This window comes from Grampus griseus (genome assembly GCF_964374135.1).
Source record: "Grampus griseus genome assembly, chromosome: 11".
NCBI lineage: Eukaryota > Metazoa > Chordata > Mammalia > Artiodactyla > Delphinidae > Grampus > Grampus griseus.
This window is the reverse complement of record NC_139005.1, coordinates 1952110-1979622: the sequence shown is the minus strand read 5'-3', so window position 1 is coordinate 1979622 and position 27513 is coordinate 1952110. Positions and strand designations below refer to the sequence as shown.

The window sequence follows — 27513 nt, the reverse complement described above, 5'->3', positions numbered from 1 at the left end:
AGAACTACGTCCTATAGGAAGCCCCTTCTACGTTTGCTCAGTGATTAGGGCCTCAGCAGCAGAGTAATCAGTTCCACTTGACTAGGAATAAATCACCCACGTTGAACCATGATAGTTTCTGACAACTGGCAATGCTGATAAAAAACAAAACAAAAGATGTTAAGAAATCCGTGCCAGTGTGGAGCTGGTGTGCAGATTTGATGGATTCGCGTGCAGCATGCATTCTGCATTAGTCTTCCTTTCATCAGTTTTTCTCTCTTTGTAAAATAAAAATTGTACGAGGAGAAGAAAGGCTCTATTTAATGTAATAATTATTTCTATTTTCTTTCTAGCCCAGTTAACAGAGTTATACTCTAATTAGAGAGGTTATTTTAAGGAAAACGCCTTCTTTCTCTAAATAGTTATTTAAAAAGTGTTTCCTTCTTGAATTCTTCACTCTTAAGTTCTTCTCTATGATTTTAGGCTGTATGTGTAAACCTGATTGACCCTCCCCCTCCCTATTTATCGCCAGGGACACATATATAGAATAAACACCAATTCCTTCGATCTCTACACAATTTTACTCATGCAGAAATTGAATACATGTTAATAGCTGCTTAATGATTTCTTCTTAATACAGATCGGTTATGCATAAAGTAGGAAGAGCCCATAGAATTATAAAATACGTCATTTTCTGCAACAATTTTTTATTTTCAATATTATTAAGTATAAGTTATTAAAGTAAAAGAAGAAAAGCTTTTTTAGCTATTGTTAAGTGCTCCTTAGTCCGTGTGTATAAATAAACTAGCCTCCTTCTACCCCTTGAAAGGCTAAACAGACTGTCCTAATACTATCATGACACTGATCCTGATATCAAGTGCCTTTGGTTCTGCCCACCAGCTTTACTGTGTTATGTGTGACTGTACACGGAAGTACATGGAAGATGCTCCACGCTTCCACCTTTGCTTCTGTAGGGGAGAGTATTTTCATATGTGACCGTAGTAATAACATTGTGTTTATTGATAAACACTACTTAATAACGAGGAATCGTTTATGGAAAGATGCTTGAGACATCTTTGTGTGATTCTTCTTTTCTTTCTTTTTTTCCCCCCCATCATAGAACATATTATTTATAGCACAGTGATTAAGAGTACAATTCTGGAGCTAGATTGCCTAATAATTATAGTCTTGTGGTGGAGCTTCAATAGCTGTTATACATAAATTTCTGAAAACAGTGCCTGACACATACCACACTCTCTGTTAGTGTTAGTGGCCCCTCATGTCGCCACTGCCTCTGCCTCCTCCACCACCCCGATCACGAGTAATTTCTTGTTGTTTTTATCATATTGCCATTCTAGAGATTCTGTGGTTTCTGTTTCTACAAAATGGAAAGTTTTCCTCTTTTTTGGGGGTACATATTCTGAGCATATTTAAAGGAGTATTTTTCCACTTAGCATGATTCTGAAACAGTCATCTTTATCATTAATAGTCAAGTATGTGCATAACTGATCCAGTTTTTCTCTTAGCTGTTAGATTCAAAGCTTTTGTAAATAGTATATTTTAGATCCTGTGGATAATTGAACTTGGTATAGAATGGGATTTCCACTATATATTTTATAGAAATTGCATAGTAAATACTGAAATGGTGTGATATGGGACTATTAGGGTGAACAGTTTTCACAGCCTCTATATTGGATTAGTTAAAAGAAGAGAATAATGGCAAGATTAATATGATAGCATTCATACACCCCTTGGTTAGCAACGTGTCTGAACCCAGAGAGCCTTGATCACAAAATCACGATTTTGAGTCACAACCAAAGTGAGGATATATAAAAGGAGTTTTCAGTAGGATTCAGCTGCTGTCCATCATGATGCTGGGTAAATGGAAAGTACTTTGTACACACCCATCCTACCACTCACCACACAGAGCCTCTTTTGGGTTAATGCTCTTGCAGCTGGTTTGCACACATCTGCATCTACTGCAAGTCTTCCTTGCCGATAGCAGCTTGCCCAAAGGAGACAGCTCTAGTGAGCGCTGCCCTTTCTTCGCCGTGGAATGGCTATTTCTGCTCTCCAGGAATAGGCATCGTCTTCCTCCCCTCCAACTCAACAGTTTAGACAGCTGGGTAATTGGATAAGAAAGTAGCTTAGGGAGAACTTGTTAATGGGGATTTTACCTGGTTTAGCAGCTTCTGCACCTGAGTATATCAGGAAAAGTCTTTTTGTTTGTTGGTTTGTTTGTTTTTTTTTGTTTTTGCTGGCAAAGAATAATGGATCCCTTTAAGAGTTGGACTACATACAAATTATACAAGTGGAATTGTTAACAGTTAACATCTTAATTTTTTCATAGATGCTGATGATGGAGGAGAAAGAAGGGTATAATCCTTATTATGCATGTAAGGGCTGTTTGTATACTAGGTGGGCTCATAAAACAAATCTCTGTTTTCTTGTATGTAAAACTTGATTGGTTCTATGAAATTTTATTTTTTAAAAAAGGTGGTTGTACTGCTCTTTCTTGGTAAAAAAAAAGTCTAATCAACAAAATGATATATTTTTTTTTTGTATAAGGTTTATATGTCAGCAACTAAGGTGACCCGCACAGCTGGTTACACATGTAAACACCAGGGCATTGGCTTCTGTATGTTATGGAGTACTCGACTTTTAAGTGGCAAAATCTCTTTAGTGGTTGTGAATTTACATAAGTATTGATCCATATGAGATTCCAATAGGAGTGTCTGATTAAACTAAAGGAAACTAATGCTTCCCATATGTGATGGTCTTTTCTCTCACAGTATGCTTTGGACTTTATTGGCATAGAAAAGACTGGAGCCAATTTCAGTGGTTCACCTGTAGGATTCTTCCTTTGTTAAAGAGTGAAAATCCAAGCCTTACAGTACTCATGGTTCCCTATTCTGAGTTCGCTGCATCTTTTCGCTTAGCTTATTTGTTCTGCTGTGGAATTCTCATGGACTGTAGAGAGGGACCTTTTTTTCTTCCCCTTGGAAGGGTCTGCTTGGAATGAAGCAGACCCTTAAAGAGCTTATATTAAATGGATTGATGCAGGAATTATGAAGGTTGGATTTAGGTTCTTTTGTAGTTCTTTTCTTGGCAGAAGTTTATGTGTGTGCCTAAATACAGTTTATAAAAGTCCAGGCTTATGTATTATTACCGACTAATGAACCAATATTTATTATAGACCTGATGTGTGCCAGATATGAAGATACAAAGCTGGGGTAGAGGAGTAAGATCCAGTCTATTTGTGGAGATGTGTATAGAATGAGTAATAACAATATGGTTGGAGATTCATGCTATAATGTATAGATAGATGGAAGAATGGAGACAAATGTATAGATAGAGAAAAGAATGGGAGATGTGTATATGTATGATATAGATCAATACTTTGTTCATGTGTGATGGCATACAGACTGTGGCCATCTTATTGTCATGGAGGTAAGAGCAAGAAAGTCGTCCCAAAGCAGATAACATTTACGTTGCTTTTTGAAAGCCATGTGAAATAAACCAGCTAGTTCAAGAGTAGTTGATGATATAATATTCTCCTGCTTCATTTTTCTCCGTAGGACTTAGCACCATCCTACATACTATGTTCATTTCATTCATTCATTCCTTGTCTACCGTATTAGGGTTAAGCTCTTTGAGGGTAGGGATTTTTGTCTGTTTGGATTAATTCTGTATCCTCAACACCTAGAAAACTGCCTAGCACGTAGCTGAATGAAAGAATGAAGTTTGTGAGTTTTAGAATAGTTGTCTTATTTTCCTTTTGCTTATTAAGAATATCTCTCTACAGTTCCTCCATATTTTTGCTTACTATTTTTCATTGTGTGTACGGGAGTCTCCCTAGTGATAAAATGCTGTTTCCACACTGTTTCACAAACCCATCCCCTGTTTTCCATCTCTCTTAGCTCATTTAGTTTCCAAACTCTCTTACCTGAATTGATACGATCTCCTAGCAGTTTCCATGTCTCTACGTAACTCCCCATAGATATTGAATATCTTCTCCACAGCTGTCAGAATTATCAGTCTGAAATACAGAACTGACCGGACCATTTCTTTGCTTAAAAGTCCCTAATAGTTCGCATCTGTCTAGAGTAAAATGTGTGCTCGTTAGGATGGCATGGAAGGCCATCCATAGCTTGGATTCAGCTGCATAAAGTCCCCTTCCCATCTTGTAATGAAAATGGGTCTGTTCATTTTCTTTTGTGTCACTAGTGCCTGGCATAGAATAGAGAATTCACCAATAGTTTTTCGAGTAAATGAATGCGTACTAGTGTATATAAAGGAATGAATAACTATAATAATAAATTTCATTGAAAATGCTTGCTGTTCAAATAAAAGATGATATAAAAACCTAACTTGAACACTAGCATTTAAGAACAGTTTTTCCTTTTTACAGCTGATTTGTTTTTCTTAGCGTACAGCTGTTCAATTTGCTGTCCTCCCTCAGCATTTTTTAAAGGAATCTCTCTGGGCATTTGCACTGTTGGTTTGGAAGTAATCCAGTTTCTCATGGCTTTCCTCTCTGTAGGTCTTAAGACCCTTTATCCCCATCCCTATATGTTGGGTCTTTTCTCCCTAGCTACTTCCCTTATTTCTTTATAGAGATTTATGACTCTGCATGTATGACCATACCCATGTGTATGTCTTTTCTTTCTTCTGGCTATAAATTCTCAGTTTAAAGCTTTGCATGAAGTTCTAAGACCCTTAGGGTTAAATTATTTCTACAGAGCACACACTGACAACCCTGATCTACCTGTTTCCAACTTAAAATGATTTTTATTGTGACTGTTTGTATTTCTCTTAATTTCCTTTTTTTCCCCCCCTTAAATGTGTGTACACAACTCAGATTGAAAATCTCCAAGAGCAACTTAGAGATAAGGAAAAGCAGATGAGCAGCTTGAAGGAGCGAGTCAGATCCTTGCAGGCTGACACCACCAACACTGACACCGCCTTGACTACCTTGGAGGAGGCCCTTGCCGAGAAGGTGGGTGACTGGCCCAGACTCCTCACAGACACATTGCTTCTGCTTTCCCATTAATCTGAAAGTCACTTTAGTGATGAGACTTGATAGAGAAGACAGAAGAAGTCGCGTTGGCAAAAGGGAAAAGAGCTGCCTGTACTGTTGCTGACGTACCCAGTGTAAGGGAAAGAAGATGCGTTTTGTTGTTGCCAATTTAAGCATCTGTTGCTAGGCAGGATGGATTCCGTACTGGAGGGCAGTGGCTGAAGTTTCTAAAGAATCAGCCATGTGCTCCCTGTTTACTATCTTCTTTTTATGTGTATGGTCAGCTAGAATTCAGTGATGTGGGAATGTCAGACACTGACCATCAGGAGGCAACATTAGTTCTCGTTTACTGTGCTGCATTGGGATCTAATATATTCGTGGGTTTTAGTTATTAATACAGTGTACTTGGTGTTTTTCTAGTCGTGGCCTTGCCACTTCATTTTGCCTTCATGAGCAAACCTAGTTTTTTTCAGGAATGGTTGACTAAATAAGAAGTGGCCCAACATGACAAGTGTTAATGTCTTGGAGGAGGTTTAAGGACTCTTGGTGGGGCATTTTAATTGGATTGTTCTTCTTATTATTTTTTCTTTAGGGAATAGGGTTACTGTTCCTTAAGCCTCTTGAACTCAGAATGTTTCAGGCTTCCTGCCCAGGGATCAAGGCTTGATCCCCAAATATATTCAGAAATAATACCCATAAATATACTTAAATTGCTTCAACTTTCAAACTTCCTGAGTATCTGTTGATAGAAGTTTTAATGGTTTCTCTTTTCTTTATCCTTCTTTATGCTTTAAGCTCAACAAATCATAATCTCTCCAACCTCCTCCTTTTTGCTGTGTGAGTTGTGAGTTGTTTCCATTGCTTTGTAGGCAACATGTGAATTATATATAGAAAAGAAATATTTGCTACTTATTGTCCTTAGGGTATATGTATAAGCTTTTTGTTGCTTGGGATTTGAATAAATGAGATTATTCCAAAAGAATACTCTAGGGACATCTAATACTAATTAAGGTTATAGGAAAAGAAACCTAGGGGAATCAAAAGAACAAAACCAGATGTATGTTAGGGCAAGATAGGTTGGAAGGTTGAATTCTTTAAAAGGTAAATTATTAACAACCTTTCACTGTCTTTTGAATGGAGGATGGAAGTGTGAAATTTTATCAGCTAGAAGCTGAATTGCAGTCATATGATAGAAGTATGAAAAGAATTTTCTCATGTATTGATGTGCTCTCTTATCAGGAGCGGACAATCGAACGCTTAAAGGACCAGCGGGACCGAGATGAGCGAGAAAAGCAGGAGGAAATTGATAACTACAAAAAAGATCTTAAAGACCTGAAAGAAAAAGTCAGCCTATTGCAAGGCGACCTCTCAGAGAAAGAGGTCAAGATCACCAAAATGGAATTATTTGGTTTGCTTAGCCAGTGCATTATGTGTATATGTTGTTGGTGTTTACAGAATGCATATAAAAAAACGATCTGTTGGAAAATTTAAAGAATCTTCTTGTAGCAGGGATTATTTCAGGAAGCTTTGCAGAGATATAGTAGATTGAATCATTTATTTCCTAAGTCTTACCTCTTACCTCTTCCACCTGTTATGAGTTGGCTTCTTACTTGTTAATGACATTTTACAGATCCTAAAATAACAGTATTTCTCCAGTTACATTTGGAGAAATATTGTGCTCATGGTGAGGAAGCTGATAGACGAACGGAATATGAACAAGGAGGACAGTCTATTTACATCAGCTCTTAACGATCACCTCAACATTGGCAGAGAAATCTTAAACGATTGTTGACCAATTAGGTGACTTAATATACTTTGATTTTGCTTTTGAAGAACTTTGTTGATGTCACCTAAATAGCAAAAATGCCTAATGCCTTGTGATCAGATAATCATGAGCTTTAGGGGCATTCTCAGGGTTTTCTTTCTAATATCTTTAGGAAAATTTATGGGAATTTAAGTTTCTAATAGAATGTTTCTTCCAAAATTAGAAGAGAAGAAAAAAGTCAGTGTAGCTACTAAGGTTGACTGCCTACATTCACAAAGCTTGACCTACTTCCATTTATTTTGTGGGAATGGATATGTACTGGTAGAGCTCTTTAAATCACTATTCAGTGAGTATTTCTTGGGAATTCATTTTGTTTTAGTTAGGACTTGAAAGCCAGAGCTAATGTTTTTGTTCTGTATTTCATGTTCTTGAAATGGAAATATGTCAGTATATGCTAATGGAAAGAAACTAAAAAACCACCAGGAAAATAAATTTAAGAATTTAAATCTCCATTTCGTTAATAAATAGTATTTATTCTAGATGTATGTTGCTTCTTTCAGGCTTCACTCTTGGATCTGAAAGAGCATGCTTCTTCCCTGGCTTCCGCAGGACTGAAAAAGGACTCACGGCTTAAGACACTAGAAATTGCTTTGGAGCAGAAGAAGGAAGAGTGTCTGAAGATGGACTCGCAGTTGAAAAAGGTTAAAGAAAACTTTTCCAATTTCTTGCTTTGCTTTATTTATTTATTTAAAGTTTCTGCTTTAAAACAAAGTGAATCAGCTATACATATACATATATCCCCATATCCCCTCCCTCTTGCATCTTCCTCCCACCCTCCCTATCCCACCCCTCTAGGGGGTCACAAAAAACCGAGCTGATCTCCCTGTGCTGTGCCGCTGCTTCCCACTAGCTATCTATTTTACATTTGGTAGTGTGTATATGTCCATGCCACTCTCTCACTTTGTCCCAGCTTACCCTTCCCCACCCCCCGTGTCCTCAAGCCCATTCTCTACATCTGCGTCTTTATTCCTGTCTTGCCCCTAGGTTCTTCATAACCTTTTTTTTGTTTTTTTTTTAGATTCCATATATATGTGTTAGCATACGGTATTTGTTTTTCTCTTTCTGACTTACTTCACTCTGTATGACAGACTCTAGGTCCATCCACCTCACTACAAATAACTCAATTTCATTTCTTTTTATGGCTGAGTAATATTCCACTGTATATATGAGCCACATCTTCTTCATCCATTCATCTGTCGATGGACACTTAGGTTGCTTCCATGTCCTGGCTATTGTAAATAGTGCTGCAATGAACATTGTGGTACATGACTCTTTTTTGAATTATGGTTTTCTCAGGGTATATGCCCAGTAGTGGGATTGCTGGGTCATATGGTAGTTCTATTTGTAGTTTTTTAAAGAACCTCCATACTGTTCTCCATAGTGGCTGTACCAGTTCCCATTGCCACCAGCAGTGCAAGAGGGTTCCCTTTTCTCCACACCCTCTGCAGCATTTATTGTTTGTAGAGTTTTTGATGATGGCCCTTCTGACCGGTGTGACGTGACACCTCATCGTAGTTTGGATTTGCATTTCTCGAATGATTAGTGGTGTTGAGCATCCTTTCATGTGTTTGTTGACCATCTGTATGTCTTCTTTGGAGAAATGTCTGTTTAGGTCTTCTGCCCATTTTTGGGTTGGGTTGTTTGTTTTTTTGATATTGAGCTGCATGAGCTGCTTGTATATTTTGGAGATTAATCCTTTGTCAGTTGCTTCATTTGCAAATATTTTCTCCCATTCTGAGGGTTGTCTTTTCGTCTTTTTTATGGTTTCCCTTGCTGTGCAAAAGCTTCTAAGTTTCTAGGTCCCATTTGTTTATTTTTGTTTTTATTTCCATTTCTCTAGGAGGTGGGTCAAAAAGGATCTTGCTGTGATTTATGTCATAGAGTGTTCTGCCTATGTTTTCCTCTAAGAGTTTGATCGTTTCTGGCCTTACATTTAGGTCTTTAACCCATTTTGAGTTTATTTTTGTATATGGTGTTAAGGAGTGTTCTGATTTCATTCTTTTACATGTACCTGTCCAGTTTTCCCAGCACCACTTATCGAAGAGGCTGTGTTTTCTCCACTGTATTCTTGCCTCCTTTGTCAAGAATAAGGTGACCATATGTGCGTGGGTTTATCTCTGGGCTTTTTATCCTTTTCCATTGATCTGTATTTCTGTTTTTGTGCCAGTACCATACTGTCTTGATTACTGTTCCTTCTTTGCTTTAAATAACAGCATAGTAGAAAACTCTATAGTGTCCATATGGAATAACTTACCAGTGGAGTAATAATCTCCTAAAATTCAAAATACCATTTATCCCTTGATTAATTCTCTTGGCGTTCTTGTCCGATTTTACTCTACTCCTGAGAGTTCCCGAACTCTTAGAAAATTGGCAATTCAGAGTAAGATTAAAATATGCAACTCCTTTATAGATGAAATGTAAGACAACAATGTAAAAATCTCAATTATCTGATATTTTTCTTCTACTAGCATTAGGCTTCCTGGAAAGAGCTAATTTAACAGTGATAGTCACCATACCAGTGAATATTAGAATTTGGTGCAGGTGTTTACTATCCACTTCATTGATTTATTCCTCTCTAATCTTTACATGGCAGTTGGTAGTTTTCAAAGCACTTTCATGCTTATTATCTCTGAGTTACCAACTCTGATTAACTGGGTCCAGTTCATGTGGTTACTGATGAAAAGGGGGCCCAGCCTAGTCTTGAGACTTGGTGCTGTTCTTTTTCCATACATTGGGTGTGTTCAGCATGAACACCTCGTGATGAATCATTATTTAGGGTATGCCAGAAATGAAGTCGTATTCTTAAGCTAAGGAAAGGAAGAAAATCCAGTAGCTTAAAGTTACTTTTGAATAAGTAGGAAAATACTTTTTTTGAGATTAACTAATTCAGATTTGGTAATTGACTTTTTTCCCCCGCACTAAATAAGTGGAAGTAATTTTCTATTTAATACTGGAATATTGAAGATAAGACGTTAGATGTATTTAGGATTATGAAACTGAGCAGTAACTGTCAAGAGTAATAAATGTTATTCACTAATATTCCAAACTCACCTATTTATGACAATCCCACATTTTCTCTGTTTATTTTATTTTTAAATTTTTTTTTGTGGTACGCGGGCCTCTCACTGTTGTGGCCTCTCCCGTGGTGGAGCACAGGCTTTGGACGCGCAGGCCCAGCGGCCACGGCTCACGGGCCCAGACGCTCTGCGGCATGTGGAATCTTCCCGGACCAGGGCACGAACCCGTGTCCCCTGCATAGGCAGGCAGACTCTCAACCACTGGGCCACCAGGGAAGCCCCTCTTTGTTTATTTTTAATCTCCTTGTTATCATGATACTTCTATAGCTGGTCATTTTTATGATCTCTTAAACTTTATGTTTAGGTTCATGAGAAAAAATCAAGTTACCTTTGGGTAGAGGACTTGGTGGCTTCCCCCTACTCTGATTTATTACTTGTTTTTCTACTAATTGCCATTTTACTTTTCATATTTTCCCTTCTTTCATTCTGGAAGACTGTAACTTTTCATTTTAATTAATTAGTGATGTTTTCCTATTATACTGTTCCCACAATGCCCTCCTCCAACCTAAATATACGTTGCTCTAGAGTTTGCAATATACATTTTCACTCTTTTCTTTTTCCTCAGCTTTTTCAATGCCAGAAATTGTATATATTTAAGGTGTGCAACATGATGCTTTAATCTGTGTATGCATTGTGAAATGGTTACCACAATCAAGCTAATTAACACATTCATCAACCTTAAATAGTTACCTTCTTTCCTGTGTGTGGTGAGAACACTTTTTAAAAATTGTAGTATAATTGACATATAACATTTTATTAGTTTCTGGTGTACAACGTAACAACTCAATATTTGTATATATTGCAAAATCATCACCACAGTAAATCTATTGAACATCCATCAATATACATAGTTATAATTTTTTTTCTTGTGATGAGAACTTTTTTTTTTTTTTTTGTGGTATGCGGGCCTCTCACTGTTGTGGCCTCTCCCGTTGCGGAGCACAGGCTCCGGACGCGCAGGCTCATTGGCCATGGCTCACGGGCCCAGCCGCTCCGCGGTGTGTGGGATCCTCCTGGACCGGGGCACGAACCCGTCTCCCCTGCATCAGCAGGCAGACTCTCAACCACTGCGCCACCAGGGAAGCCCGTGAGAACTTTTAAGATTTATTCTCTTAGCAACTTTCACATGTGCAGCACGTATTTATAGTCACCATGCTGTACATCACATCCCCAGGACTTACTGTTTTGTAACTGGAAATGTGTACCTTCTGGTCACCTTCACCCATGTCGTCCACCTCTGACTCCCCACTTCTGGCAGGCTACCGGTCTTTTCTCCGTATCTATGAGCTTGGTCTTTTTGTTTTTGTTTTAGATTCCATATATAAGTGCAATCATAATGATATTTATCTACTCTGTCTGACTTCTCTCACTTAGCATGTTCTCAGGTTCATCCATATTGCGGCAAATGAAAAGACTTTCCCCCTTTTTATGGCTGAGTAATATTCCTGTGTGTGTATACATACATACATATGTACATACCACATTTTCGTATCCATTCATCCACTGATGGACACTTAGGTTGTTGACAACACTTCTTAAGTTGTATTAGCAAATTTCAAGTATGCAACACAGCATTGTTAACTAGAGTCAATATCCTATATGTTAGATCCCCAGGACTTATTCATCTTATAACTGAAAGTTTGTGCACTTTGACCAACATCTTCCCATTTCCCCCACCCCCAGCCCCTGGCAACCACCCTTCTACGCTCTGCTTTTATGAGTTCACCGTTTTTAGATTCTACATTATAAGCAAGATCTTACAGGTTTTTAATATGTGGCATTTCCTTCTCATTCTTCCTTGGAGTGTCCATTTCTCTGCTTACATTGCGTCTCTATTCTTGGGTGTTGTCTCCTTTTCCCCTTAGTGCCTTTAACTATTTTTAAAAAATATTTTATTTATTTATTTATTTGGCTGAGTTGGGTCTTACTTGTGGCGCGCGGGATCTTCATTGTGTTGCGTGGGCTCTCTAGTTGTGGCGCATGGGCTCCAGAGCACATGGGCTCTGTTGTTTGTGGTATGCAGGCTCTCTAGCTGAGGCGCGGAGGCTCAGTAGTTGCGGTGCACGGGCTTAGTTGCCCTGTGGCATGTGGGATCTTAGTTCCCTGACCAGGGATCAAACCCGTGTCCCCTGCACTGGAAGGCGGATTCTTAACCACTGGACCATCAGGGAAGTCCTGTGCCTTTAGCTATTTATCGTAGTTACTTTAAATTCCCTGTCTGATAATTCCAACATCTGTGTCAAATATATGAGTCTTATTTTTTACTAGCAGGGGCTAGAGTGGGAGAAATGCCCTTTCCCTAGGTGGGATAAAGCTCTGTTAAAATTTTTACTCCTGAGGGTCTGTCTTTGGATACAGTATGCTTTGGGCATATTTCACAGTTGTTACTCTTCCCCTCCTGCAGCCAGAACCACAAGGGGATTTTTGTTGGCTCTTCACTGTGAGACCCTGGTGTGGTTCCTGGATTAAAGCGCATGAAAGTATGGGCCCCCCTAAAACCGCCGGCCCTGGGACTTTTCTCACTCGTTTGCTTGTACGTCCACACTCAGCCCCCAGCAGTTCCTTAAAATTACCACTTAAGTGTTTCTGCTCACAGCTTCTGCTCCAGGTGAGCAGATCTCAGCTTCAGCTCTGTGGGTTTGCCAGTGTCTCTTGATGTTGGAGGGGTAATTTTTCCTGTGACCTCAGTTCTCTGATAGGTCCTAGAAAAGTCATTGATTTTCTGTTTTTCAACTTTTTCTTGTAAGAATGGTAGTGATGACTTCTGAGTTTTTTACATGTTGGAACTGAAGTTACAGTAGTTTCCCGTATGGAACAGGCCTACTCATTCTTGTTTTATGAAGGTATTTGTATGAATTTTGCTGTTTAGAATAAAATCTAAAATAATAATAGAATAAAAACAATGTATTAATTATATTTGGGAATCAGCTTTAGTTTTATTCATTAACACGTAACTGTTTATGGAATCAATAAGTTACCTATGCCCAGGAATTTGAAAGTAGATCACAGAGATCTTAATTAACAATATACCTGTCTTATACAGCTTTTTTAGTTCTGCTAGATGTTGAATGAATTTGACTATTTTATCATGTCTGTCTCTAAAGCAGGGCAGTGAAATAAGTCAGACAGAGAAAGACAGATACTGTATGATCTCACTTATATGTGGAATGTAAAAACCAAAAACCAACCAAACACTGAACTCATAGATAGAGACCAGATTGGTAGTTGTCAGAAATGGAGGGCTGTGTGTGTGTGTGTGTGTGTGTGTGTGTGTGTGTTCGTATGATGGGTGGAGGTGGTCAAAAGGTACAAACTTCCAGTTATTAAAAAAAAAAGTAACTGTGTAGTGATATTTTGTCTATGTAATATTTAAGCAGAGAAGAACCTTATAAATTGGAGACTAGCTATTAGATGTTTGATAATACCCTGTTGAAATTGGAGTATAGGTGGCTTTTGGGGACATGGTTTGCCCACTGCCACTGTACGTATATCTGATAGAATGTGGACATTTTCTTTGTAGGCACACGAGGCAGCACTGGAAGCCAGAGCCAGTCCAGAGATGAGTGATCGAATACAGCAATTAGAGAGAGAGATTGCCAGGTACAAAGATGACTCTAGCAAGGCCCAGGCAGAAGTTGACCGCCTCTTGGAAATCTTGAAGGAGGTGGAAAATGAGAAGAATGACAAAGATAAGAAGATTGCTGAGTTGGAAAGGTAAGGAAAGGGAAGCTGAAGAGGCACTCTCTATGTTAGAAAGGTTGAAGGATGGTTTTAAAACTATGTACTTTTCAGGACATATTTTTCCAATATATCTGCCTCTCTGAATTGACTTTATTACCTACCTTTTATTCTAAGTCAGTGTAACTTCATTGTTGCAGTCTCTGAACGGCAACACAGAGTGGGAATAGACTGGGAAAGCCATGGACTTCAGCATCATTGATTGGAAAGAGAAAGTATTCATTGATTAAGAAATTAAAGTTTTCTACTGGTTAATCAAGAGAGTGCAGATAGCCACTTGCTCTCTAATTATTTATTTATCTGTTTAAGGAACAAATGAACCTCAAGTTCAAGGAGTTAAAATTTTTAATTGGTTTAGACCTTTTATGTTGAGCTGTTGCTCTTTTGGGCTGTGAATTTTTAGACTCTGTATTGTGGAGAAGCAAGCTATTACATTGGTACATAGGTCAAATTTAGAAGGAGGGACATTTTGAGGACAATTTAGGAGACTTGGATGTGATTTTTTTTTTGATCTCTGACTTTGACTTCTTCAAAATGAGCTTTGTTTAAACAGAACCAGCCAGATAGCTCTCTTGGAATTTTCTTTGCCTTTTTTTCTTGTTAGGGTATTTTGTACTAAAGATAAAGCGTATGCCTCTTGGCCTCTTTCTTTACACCATGTATTTAACATAAATTCACAAGTGCATAGAAATAGTTCTTCCAGTAGAACTGCATTAATCACTGTATTCTGAACAGTCAGAGAGACTGGCAGTGACAGAATGAAGTCATTAATCCGTGTGACTCCTTTGAGCCTGATTCATAGAAGTATTTTATTTTCATACTCTTGAATGTTGGGAGGTAGTAGAATACTTTCATAAGTTGTTTACTAAGTTTTAAATTTTTAGGATATTGGTAGACTTGATATTTTCCCCTAGAAGTAATTTTTTCCTCTTGTTCTGTAACCATAGAATTTTGATTTTCAAAAAACGAAAAGGATAAAGTCCAACGCTCACAATTCTTCTTCACTAAGTTGAAAGTATGAATAAATGAGCTGATCACCTACTCATTTGTTTCCTCTTATTTTGGTCTTAACTCTATTCATGTTTTCTGGTCTGGTTCTGGATAAGATGGGTGGATAAAGTTCTTTAAATCAGAATTAACAAGTTATCAGAGTCTCAAGATTAGATTATGTATGGTTTTTGTACGTCTTCCCTGTTTGCACTGCATCTTTAACCCCCGCACACGTGTGTATGCACACACACACACACACACACACACACACACTCTCTCCTTACATACTTATATGAGTACATGCCTTTCTTTGCTTTTGTGTCACCCTGAAATCAACAGCAGTATTTCATAGATTTTATTTATTTTTATATTTTTAATGTTTTTTGAAATCAGACTTTTATTCAAATCTTAATTCCATAGATTTTAAAATACGATACTTCTGATGGATTAGTGACTTCCCACTAAATGTATTTCAGTATTTCAGAAAAGAAATTTCTTGATAAAGTTTTATTTTTCAGTTTGATTTTTTTTATTAGAGCTCTGCATTGAAATTATTGCTTGCTATTACAGATACCTTGCTTGAAAAATGTTTCAATTCATTTTTGGACCCAATACTGATTTGGGGAGATGGACGTGATTTGAACGAGAGTAAGAAATAGAATTAAATCTGTATTTGTATCCAAAGCACACCAGATAGCTTTTATTAGCCATTATATTTCTCACATTTTGGGAAAGAGTTGTAAATGATCTGTTCTTTCCACAGAATATTACTTATAAATTTGAAAAAGTACTATAGAATTTTGTCCTCTGGTCATGTAACATTGTAATCTTATTTTAAGATTCGACACAATTTCTTGGCTACCAAGAAAAGAAACAGTTTTAAAAACTCAATTGCTACTGGCTTTGTAATTTGTTATTGAGCAGCATAGTTTAAGATGGGAATAAAAGATGATTGGAATTATTTTATGCCTTTTCTTCCCAGATTTTTAGTACTGAGCTGCGTATGTGTGGCTGCTGTGTTTCTTACTAACCATTTGCTTCTTATGTTGCTATTCCACTGTTTCCTGTGTGTGGGTGTCTGTCTCCCTGTCATTTATCATCTGAGTTTCTTCACCTTTCTTTTGGCTTGTCTTATCCTGGTTCTATTCCATTGGGGTTTTGGTCTCTGTGTCTGTCTGTGTTCATATCCCTCTTGGCCATGCTGTTCCTCAGAAAGCCAGCCTCCCGCACTTTGTACCTTCCACGCCACGTTTCTGTCCCTGAACTGTCAGGGGGATTTGTTTGGGACTTCCTGGGCAAGTGAGTGTTAAGTAAGGCTACAGTTCTGTACTAGAGGAGTTGCTGCTGCCACTCCTGCTGCTGCTGGGGCTTGCTGGGGGTTTTGCTTGATCAGAATTAAAGACCAGCCGGTTATATATCCAGTTGAACAGTACCTCTTAGGTCCATTGCTTGTGGGTAAAGTATGTGTTCTCTCTGGTAAGATTCTGATATTGTTGGATATAATTGTCTTATTCTTGATGTCTAGCCCATCTCTTGTGTGGTGGTTCTTTTGCTGGGGTGCCCTTTAAGCAGTAGCCTCTCGGGCGATGCAGCTGTGGTGCCACACCCTAATTCAGGAAGTAGCATGCATTTTTACCGCGTGTTCAGCAACCTTCTAAGTGCAAAAATGACAGCAGAATGTTATCATTGGGCTAAAGAAAATTCTATTATTCTTTTAAAATTTCCTAGTACTTATGTAAGATTCTCCAATATTAATAGGTTTAGATTAAATCATGAAGAATTCCCAGACTTATTCTTTGTGGTCTTGAGAAAAACAAATAGTCCCTTACACTGCTCTTACAGAACAATAGTAGTTCCTGTCAGATGATTTAGTGTTGTACCAGTGTCTTGAGCTACTGCAATTTTAAAACGAGGATTATGTAGGCCTACCCATACATCTGAAAATACAAAATGTTTTTCCCAATTAAATCTAAGAAGTACTATTTCTAAATTTATATTCCATACTATGGTGTGTATCAGTTGGAGTTCAACCAGAGAGGCAGAACCGGTAGGAGAGATACATACATATATTTATATATATGTGATATATATATATCAGATTTATTACGAGGAATTGTCTTGCGTGATTGTCAGCAGCTGGCTAAGCAAGTCTGAAATGTGTATGGGAAAGCTGTCAGGAGGAGATCACCTGCAGGATAGAACTCCCGTGAGCGTGGGCCAGAACTGTGGTCCACAGGCAGCATTTCTTTTCTTTCCTTGGGAAGCCTGCTTTTAGGGCCTTCCAAAGAATTGAGGTATGCCCACTTCGATCATCTGGGATAGTAATTGCCTTTACTTAAATGGATTATAGGCGTTACTTAATGTCTGCAAAATACCTTCATAGCAACATCTAGATTAGTGTTGGATTAAGTCAACTGGGTGCTGTAGCCTACCCAGGTTGACACTTCCAGAAAGTCATCACCTGGTGGTTCTGGATAGTCTCCACAGATGATTTTAAGGGAGAAAATAATAGTAAAAACAAACCTAAAGATTGACATGCTATATAAGTAGATTGATTTAGATTAGCATGAGGAACCCAAAATGTAAATTGAATATTTCTCTTCTAAAGTGAGCATGTTATAGTTTCTATTTAGATGCATGATGAATAGCCTTTTCTTTGGCATAATGTTTAAAATGTTTAGTAATGTAGGCTGATGAAATTCTGATAGTAGTATCTTTTCAGACTCCTGAAAGAATTGCTTCTTGTCTGCTCTTTCACTCGTGTCCCTTTAGCTAAACACCCATGCCATGGCAGATACTGGGAGCATTATCCCCCGTGCATAATTTTGCTTCTGTATTTGCTTTATTACATTTTTTTTCTGATACAGAAGCACTAATAAATCTGCAGAGTTTGGTGTTTGCATTAGAAATCCTCAATTTACTCTAATGTGAGGTTTATTTAAATTAGATTCAGCATCCCACTTAGAAACTTTTATGTTTGGAGAATGACACCCATCTTCTGATTTTTCACATAATTTAGGTATCAAGGATTGCCTTTGGTTTATGAAAGTTAGGAATTTTCAGTGATGTAAAGAATAATATTGTATAACCTAAATAATTTATAAGAAATTTGGGTTTACTATATTTCCTGATTTGTGGGAATATAAAAACTGGAATTTTAATGGATATAGATTTCATTTGGGGTTGTGTTTTGAAATTTATAAGAGGGATTAAAAGATGAGAAGAAAGGACATGTTTTCTTAGACATGTTTAATCTTTGAAAGTCCTAAAGTTCTTTTTATTCCTTATTCCTTTTACCTGGTTACTCTCCCTTTAAATATGCATCTCTAAAAACACAACTGTTAGTAAGATTTGTAGTTATCAAGACCTTGAGAATAGTAGCCAATCTGTGAGTTTAGTTTTTCTCTCCATAACTCACTCTTCTCTTTGCCACAAAATATACCCTTTCCTTCTTCATTAATTAATGAATTAATTTTTCTACTTATGAAGGCTCTTATTTGCTGGTCACTGTTCTGGGCTCTGGGGACACAACAGGGAGCAAAACAAACAAAATCTCTGCCTTCAAGGGAGTTTATCATCTAACCTCAGAAGACCAGAGCTCCAGCAAGGAGCGGACTTTTCCTCTGCAGGCTGGCAGAGGCGTTCTTCCACAGCTTGCCGGGACCTAGAAATTTCAGTGAGGACGTTTCCATTTGCGGTCTGGTTGAGCTCTCCTGGGAAGTAATACTTAACATACTCAATTAATGTGTGCCCCAGGATACAGAATTATTATAGAAGAGGGGCTTCTTGTTGAACTTCAGACTCTTAGGTCTGGTCTTCTAATTTTTGTGACGAGTATTAATGATAATGGCTTGAGAGGCTGTTTGGATAGAAGGCTAGCAGGTTGTTTTGGATCCTAGGCTCCTAATTTTAGGTCCTAGAACTGTAGCGTAGATGGAGATGTGAAATGGAGAGGGAAGGCCAGCATAGTGTGCTGCTATTGGTACTATTCTGACAAAGGCAAGAGAACCAGGAACAGTGTTGTTATTTACACACACACACACACACACACACACACACACACACACACACACACACACACACACACATATGTATAGGTACATAAACACATTTGGAGGCCAGTCTTGTAAGTAGTTATAATATTAGGAGGAAACTTAGTTTTTCTGCCTTGTGATGGTCGCTTTCATTTTCTTTGCTGTCTTCTCCAGACCTCATCTAGAACTATTAGTTCTAGGCTTTTACATCATGATTAAACTTAAATTTTGTGGGCTAGCAAGAAAACGTAACCTGTATTTACAATGCTTCCAAGGGAACTACATTCTGATTTGTAAACAACTGGCTCTGTTAAAAAACTGGCATATGATCTATTCTAAGATTTGGAGCTGCTTGATTTGTTTTTTTTAAAGTAAGGGTGTCCCCAGTTTGCTCAGAATTCAGGCTCAAGGTAGTTAGCCCCTGAATTAACTGTCTAAATTGCTAAAGCAGTAACTGTTAACCTCATTTTGGTAAGTGAGAGGAATCTATACTTCTGTAGTTCAAGATCAAAATAATGAACTGAGCTTGAACACAAAGAATGGGGTCGTTTTCCCATTATGCCAGGAGTGAGATTTAGTCTGTGGTGTTATTTGCACGTGTGCATGTGTAAGAGAAAGTACTTCTCTGGTGGTATTTGGAGAATTTAGGGAAGATAGTTGCTAGGCTTAAATCCTCATGGCTCAAGGATGTGACCTTTTAAGTTTTTTTATTTGCTTTTAAAGCTTACTACTATCTGAAATTTTATGTAATGAAAATGGAGTTATTTTTATTTTTTATAAATCTTTCAAAATGTGTTGGCAAGCTTAGAGTTTACAGGATATTTCCAACTTTTGGTCTGATATTAGTAGATTTAACTCTTTGTTTTCTTTAAAACTGGGCTTTAGAATTAGGAGATGAATGCTTTTTTGTTATCTGCTTTTTCTGAGTATTTTCTCTTTGACCAAAATTTTCTTTCCCCTTATTCATTTGGGGGAATTTGACCCCTTTTAATTGTTATCTTTTTTTGGGGAAAAAAAAACTTTACTGACCTCTCTTAGGTAGTAATTTCTCTGTCCTTTTTATTTTTTTTTTTTGTGCTTTTGTTATAGTATCTATCACATTCTGTCCTAAGACTGTACATTGTTGTGGGCCCAATAAATACATACGTTAAAACATAGGGACACAGCTCGTTTCTCATTTTACTGTCTAATCATCCCACATTTCTTCCCTTTTTATCTTCCCATCCCCCGCACATTCAGACCTTTCATCAAACAGATGGAGATTTAATAGTCCCTTATACCCTTGTTTGTGATATTGAATATATTTTTATATTTGTTTCTTCTATATGTTTGTAATATGTTTACCATTGCACATATGCTTTTCTTTCAGTAAAAATATAAGTAAATGCATATGCATTAAGTATTCTTATTTAATATAATTCAATAGGATTACTTTTCTATCTGCAGGTTAAACAAAAGTATAGATAACCTCTCTCCTCTTCTGTCACAGTGAAATACCAATTCTAACTTGTATTTTTACATTTTAACATCACTGAAACTGGGATACGTGAATAAATAATGGCGTGATTTAATTGGTATATATTTTTTTATTTCTTAGTAACATATAAAGTAATGGCTCATCTTCTTCCTTTGGTGAATTGATATTGAAGATGTGCGCAAAGAGAGTGAATAAAATTATTTCAGTGACTGGGGGTGGAAGGAAGTATTTCCAAATTAACGTTATCTTCTCATGTATTCCATTTAAAATGTGTGTAACCAGATGAATATGTTTACTATTATAATTAGATATTTGACTGTTTTAACTGCATCCTGAAAGTTTATTTGCTTAGGTTGACCTAAAATTTTTTTTGACATTTTCATTGGGAAAGAGGGTTTTATGTTTGTGATTTTATGTTGATATCACAGTATATTCAGGCATCTATGGCACAGTAAAACCTGAGAATATAAACCTACATATTTAATCTTCATATTTGTAAATATTTTTTCTGTAAAGAAATCCTGAATTGATCATTCAGCTTAATGTCTTCAGAAATCTCCCATAGGGAAACTAATATTAAGCTGTATGTAGATTTGGTGTAAACTAGTATACAATTCATGAGTAAAATGGTTCCTTAAAGCATTTCCTTACTTTTATTTATTATTTTTTTTATTTTTGCGGTACGTGGGCCTCTCACCATTGTGGCCTCTCCCGTTGCGGAGCACAGGCTCCGGACGGGCAGGCTCAGTGGCCATGGCTCACGGGCCCAGCCGCTCCACGGCATGTGGGATCTTCCCGGACCGGGGCACGAACCCGCGTCCCCTGCATCGGCAGGCGGACTCTCAACCGCTGCGCCACCAGGGAAGCCCCATTTCCTTACTTTTAAATTTATAGTCATATATCTTTGATCCACGAAGGACAGTGTCGGTGAATGTGGTCTTGACGTAGTTGGAACAGAGGAGAAATGAGTGTGGTGATTGTGTGTGCTTTCTTGAGGGAGAATGGGTTGTGTTTAAAAAAATGAAAAGAAAAAGGGAAAACGAGATGCTGCGAGTGTTATAACGGAAGGTGAATGGTTCTTTATCTGATCCTGCTGGCTTCAGCTTGCTTTCCTGGGGGGGCCGCTTGTTTCTTTCTTCTTCCTCCTAGATGAATTTCACTGATTTCATTTAAAAGTAGAATAAATCACACAGCTTTACATAGTCAATTCTATTAGGCCATCTTCCTAAAGTTTCTTGTGGGCACAGCACCTTATAATTTATTACAGTCTTGATAGAAATTTTGATGGTTACCTCAAGTTTTTACTTTACACTGGAAACATTAGAATTATATATAGTTATTCTATATGCAGATTTTTTTTCTCCTAAATTTATTTCCCAAGAGCTAAAGTTTGATGCCAAAGTGAAATAAGACTCCTGAACTGTAAATTAGTTAAAAAGATCCTTAAGGTTGCTCACTCTTCACAGGAATAAGCTTCATTTTTCTTTTTTCAGGGATTTTCTCGTGTCTCATATAAAGCTTTGCATCTATATGAGATTTCAGTGAGTGTCATTGTTGATCTAAAATTATTCTAACGTAATGTGTCATAACCAACAAAAATAAAAAAGAGCATTGTGAATAGTCATTTAGGTAAAAAGTTGGCCTCTCTTTGACTTTGAACATTGTCTGCGTTCTGCACTGTTTTCCAAATGCCAAAGACCCATGGATTTTTGTAGATCCCTTCAGGAATCTGTAAGCATCATAGGACATATAAAGTATGCCCAGGAGGTGTGTCAGCAGACCTGCATTCTTCTCACGGATCCACCGTGTATTCGCTGTGTGGTTGTGAGGAGTTTTGTCCGTCATTTGTTTCTCTGTTTTTCATCTATTTATCTTATATAATGGCGATCATAAATCTTGTTATCCTTGCCTTTCATTATTCTGAAAATGAGTTTTAAAAAACTCTTATTTTGGTACTGAAATATTAGAAAACATTAAAGTGCAAGTTGAAATGGTGCTTGCATTCAAGAAATAACCTTCTTGTTTTAGATTCTTAAAGTAACATTTAGATCCTGAAGGTAAGCTGGATGGCGCTGGCTCTTAGAAGTCTTAAGTATTTGGAGGATATAATATCGACACTACTTTCAATGAAACTGATTAATTTTTAAAAAGGGAAAACTGCTTGTTATGAAAAGCAGTAATGAACCTCAGGGGCTTCGTGCCACGGTAGGAATATGAAGCATGGCTACTTTGCACCGCTTTCTGCTGAGCAGTATTGGACATGAAGTGAGGTTTATAGAGCCATACATTCTTCATTATTGCTTTTAGATTGCACCACTGGGGGTGGATTTGATAGATTTGGAATGAGAAATAATGGGTGTAATTAGGAAAACATTATTTTCACATTTGAGAAAATTATTTCAAAATTTTCCAAATGCATCAGAGTTCTGTATTCTACAGAATAATTGAAGCTGTCAGTGTTTTTCTGCTTTTGCTCCTGGATAACTTGGGTCTAAGAAATGGACTGGGGTGGGTAAAGGAGTTGTCAGTTCTAAGATAGGTGTGTGTAGAACTAAGCTGACTGACGCTGTAGGATCACAGTTAGCTACTTAAACGAGAAGGGGAGCAGCTAGCCTTCTTTTCTTTTCCTTTGTGTTTAAGAAACTACTTTTTTTCCTGCCCTAGGAAATGGTAAATTTTAGACAAAATTTGTTCCTTTAGAAACTTACATTAAGGTACAGTGGTGTAATCTAATATGAAAATACACTTGTTGAAAATCTGAAATTACTAATTTTTGTTGCCAGTGCAGAATCCGTGTGACTCCTTTCCCTTCTCTAATCCTGTGCTTTATATTTGTCTATGTCCGTGAATAATATTGTTTCTGAATATTGCCCTCACTAATTGTTTCTAACTTTCTCTTTCACACTTTCTTCCTGGATTTGCCGTTTCCTTCAGTCTCACCTCAAGGTCAGTATGCTTGTCCTAAAACAAAGATATGCAACAGAACATTGTATACTAACGTTGCCTTGAATTCCTATAAGCAACTGAAATGATGGAACTTATCCCAGGAACGAGATGTCTAGAAATTCAGTTATGAGTGCAGAAAATGTCATGAATCTTAGATTTATCGGAAGAGTGGATTCATGGTTCTGTGCTTCAAAAGATAGAGTGGTCAGAAAGCGAGAATCAGACTGACCAGGTTTGGACGGAGAGAGAAACGAGGATGAAAGGAAGCCACTAGAGGAATGAGGAGGTGAAAATTATTGCCTTAATTTTATTATATTTTCATCCAGAGACATTCTGGCTGTTATATTTGCAGGCAAAGTGCAGCATGAAGGAGGGAGGGAACATTGCCACAGTCTGTGGATTTTTATAAGAACCTTTGAATTATTTCACGTACACAAACCTACACATACCCTTTCAGTTTGGGGTTTGTTTTGTGACTCTGCTGAATGGTAGAACTGGTGGTGACGAAAACAACCACCAGTCCTGCTGTTCATGTGTCAGAGGCTCAGTGGGAGAAGCTTTACAGGTTTTATTTCAGTCGATCTTCCCAGCAAGTATGTAGAGAGGTTCGTGAATTTCCACTTTTTAGGCAAGTAACACAAGTACAGAGTCCATTAAGTAACTCTAACTCATCTATCTTCATTAGTAAGTAAATTAGTAACGGAAGCTGGCAGAAAACAATCAGAAACATGCATTTTAAATGTTATTTATTTTGCATATGAGCCATGGCAATGTAAATTAAGGTGTGAGAATTTCTGATAGGGTTCAGAAAGTATTGTTAATACCACATGCGTTTTACCTACCAGCTATTTTCTAATAATAACAACATCATATATGTTTACTGTTTATAAAAGTACTTGTCAGCATGTGGGTTACACAGGACAGATTGTTATTCTGCTGAGGGTCTGAGATTAGGGAACGTGATTTCTACATCTAGGGAGAACCAACTAGTTAGTGGTGGTACTTAGATTTGAAGCCAGGTATTCTCGTTTCAGCCTCAGGGCTTTTTATATGATATGCCCTCTAGCCTAGGAATCAGAGTCCCAGATTGCTCAGGTGTTCTTAGGTAGATTTCTCATCTGTCATTTTCCCATCTGTAAAATTGGAGTAGTTCTCTAATATCTGAAGGGTTGTCGTAAACTTTGAATGAGTTAATGCAGATAGCACTTGGAACAGCGTCTGGCACTAGGTGAGCAGTCAGTAAATGGAGCTGTTACGATTACTCCTTTTTGCTTTTTTCATGGAGTCCTGTTCGGTCCAGGATACCATAGTACGGTGCCATACGTTTCAGGGTCTTTAAAACACTACACTGTGCTCTTGACTCCTGCCACTATTAATAGAAAGTGGAAAGCTGTGTATGTTATGTGTAGAAGATGATAAAAGAAGCCGTGTCCCTTCTGTAATGACATTTTCAGACTCTATTTTTCAGGTGCTGAAACTTCTATTCTAGGTAGAAAGATGAAGTTGAGGCTTTTTTTGGGAAAAACGTTCTCTTTCCCAAATCTCTCTCCCTGATATTTCTTCTCAGTGCTTGACGAAATTTCTGAAAAAGTCTTCTTACCTTTGACTCTTTAAAAATAAGCAGTTTGTTTGGGGTGTATGTTAAAAAAATAAACTTTTGTTTCATAATTACTTATACGAATCTAATTCATGAAGGGGTTCTTAACCATCCTCTTCCTTCTCTCTACGTATCAGAATGTCTCTCTTCGCTCATCCTTACCTTACATTTGTCAGTGGGACAAATGTCCCAGCTCTGTTCCAAGGCTAAACTTCCTGTTCATTCCTTCCCTCTGACTAGTTTTCAAAACCTTGTTCCATAAATTGAATCCTCCTTCTCCTTATTTCCCTGTTTCTCTTCGCTTTCTTCCCACTGACTCTCCCAAACATAAAACATATCCTGGTTTTCCCCATCCTTAAAAAGACATGGAAGCAATCCTTCCAGTGTCTTTTCGTTGGTTTCAATTCACTACAGTATCTTACTTTTACCTTTTCTTTTCTATTTATTTGCACAGTTTTTGAAAGAATCATTTATGCTTGATGCCTCCACGTTCACACTTCCCATTTATTTTCCAAAGCAATATAATTTGGAATCCTCTCTCAGTGCTGTGCTAAAATTGCCTCACTGGTGCTCTGCCAAGTTTAGTGGACTTGTCTGTCTCGGGCCTACCGGCCTTTCTGGGGTGTTAGAATTTTGACTCTCTCTCTTCTTTTTGGAGCTCTGCTTTTTAATAGTTTATGTGACATTGTTTTCTGCTAGCTCTCTTACCACCTTGTTGACAGTTTTTGGCCTGTTTTGCTTTTCTTCTTTTACATGTTTCTTAATTCTTGATGTTTCTCACGTTCTTTTAAAAAATGCCTTTTTCATCTCCTTGTTACTACCAAAGACTCAGTTTTGTTTTGTTTTTTAAACATTTTATGGCACTCTACTTTGAATAGACCATATTCATTATGGAAGAAATCTTAACAGTATTTGCAATAAAAGTAGCAAGCAAGCATTTTAAAAGTGATTTTCCAATTTTCTACTCTAAATATTTTCTCCACATTGTAGTAAAACTGTTAGGGTACCACTTAAGTAATTCCACGTCTGACCACAATTCAGCTTTAGGAGAAAAATATCATGAAGGCTTTTGCCTTGTATTTGGAGGACTTTCCTCTCTAACTTAAGCTTCGAGGGCTCTCATAGTTTTACTGGGAAGTTTTATCACTTTGTTCTGTATTTTGATTTTTGCATGACAGATTTTGATCTAAATGTCTCCAAACAAAACCTTATGAAAGGCTCCAGAAGAATTTGTCCATGGAAGTCATTGGTGTAGACATAATTCTCTGAGTTACAAGTTAGGTTAATTATAATATTCTTAGCTGATTCCTTTTTAGTTAACAGTAAATGCCATTAAACTGTACTTATTTCTAAATAAGTTTATTTTTCAAGTAATAAAAAATATAACAAGTTTTGTTTTTCCAGTGGCAAGGATCATTTTGGCTGTAATATATAAAAAACCCTCTTGTCATTCCAGATTGGAATTTAGTACTTTTTTTTTTTAATATAGAAGCATTTCACCATTTTAATTACAGTTTTGCCAAGTCCAGTTGAATAACTCATCAAGAGAATATAATTTATTGATGGTTTGAGATTGAATTGGACGTTTAGACTACTTCACTGTGTGACTTCGGGCAAGGTGCTTATTCATTCAGTGTTTGTTTTAGCCTATTTTGTGTTAATAGTGACAGTTACCTGCAGTGTTGTATTTTCGTGTCTCCACTGAGCTTTTCCATTCTGAATGGATTTGTTTCTGCTCTTCCTCCCCTGCCCTCCTCTGTCCGTCTTTCCGTTCAGTACAGAGCAGAGATTTTTATTTAGAGTGACGATGACTAAAGAGTCTCACTCTGTATCCTTAAACACACATCTCTTTAGTTCCTGTTCAGTGACATTAGCCCCAGAGAATGAATACAAAGAACGAATTCCATGTTTAGATGAAAAGACATGATTCAGTCCATAATTCATCTTTGCTTTTTATTATATAGCAGCACCTTTGGCTAAAGGCAAGACATTCAGGAAGTTAGGCCTATAAATGTCATCTCTTTCACTCTTAGATGTAAACAGATTAAGCGCAATATTATTATTACCCATGTTTTATTTAGCAGTGGCCTTTGCAGACCTGTCTTCATGACAAATGTTTGGAATCTGTGGGATGCTTCCTACTAATCGTGTTAAGACCAGAGTCCCTGTATTGTTATGTAATAAAATTGAAATACTTTATGACTTGCTCAAGTACATTCCTGTTGTTATAGTCTGTTTCATCTAGTTTGTTGAAAGAGTTCTACATTGATTTCTAAAATCAAACTAGGTCATACAACCATTTCTCTGCACATTTTAGAAAACTTTTTTCATTATTGACTGATGCTAGTCACTAAAACCTCATAAGATGTCATTCACAAAAAGAAGTCTAGTAGAATTGTGAGGGCTTAGTTATTTTCTTACTTTTCAGCCAAAGTGTTCAGGGCTCTATAGGCCAAGAGCATTTCTGACCCTGTGGGATCTATTTACAAGGAGTTCGACGTATGGGCAAGAGTTTATCGTCTGAGAGAATGATCTGTTGTTAATTGCATTTTTTGCTTCCATTTGTCATTCTTTTGGCGTTCTTAAATACCTTTGTTGTTCAAGAGTATATTTCCTAATTTATTTTCCTCTCAAGCAATCATATTGCCTGGAGTTTTTTGTAGTAGGCCACATAAGCACAGTGTAGCCACACCTCTGTTAACTAACTTCTCCTAAAATAAAATAGTGTTACTGTTTTGGATGATTCATCGATAGAAGTAAGTGTGTGAACACAGGCTTGTGCTGATCTACCTAACTCTTCCACTGAAGAGTATTGAATTCCACGCCATTA

The 27513-nt window shown here is 37.4% G+C and overlaps 1 protein-coding gene across 2 annotated transcripts in view; it reads left to right on the top strand.

Moving 5' to 3' along the window:
- Positions 1 to 27513, top strand: part of ERC1 (ELKS/RAB6-interacting/CAST family member 1) — a 394109-nt gene that overhangs the window by 143008 nt on the left and 223588 nt on the right. For both annotated transcript variants that reach the window (XM_082665275.1, XM_082665274.1), the window contains exons 9-12: positions 4841 to 4978; positions 6239 to 6379; positions 7325 to 7465; positions 13422 to 13615. In XM_082665275.1, coding sequence (XP_082521401.1) covers positions 4841 to 4978; positions 6239 to 6379; positions 7325 to 7465; positions 13422 to 13615 — 614 coding nt within the window. The remainder of the gene's footprint in view (positions 1 to 4840; positions 4979 to 6238; positions 6380 to 7324; positions 7466 to 13421; positions 13616 to 27513) is intronic.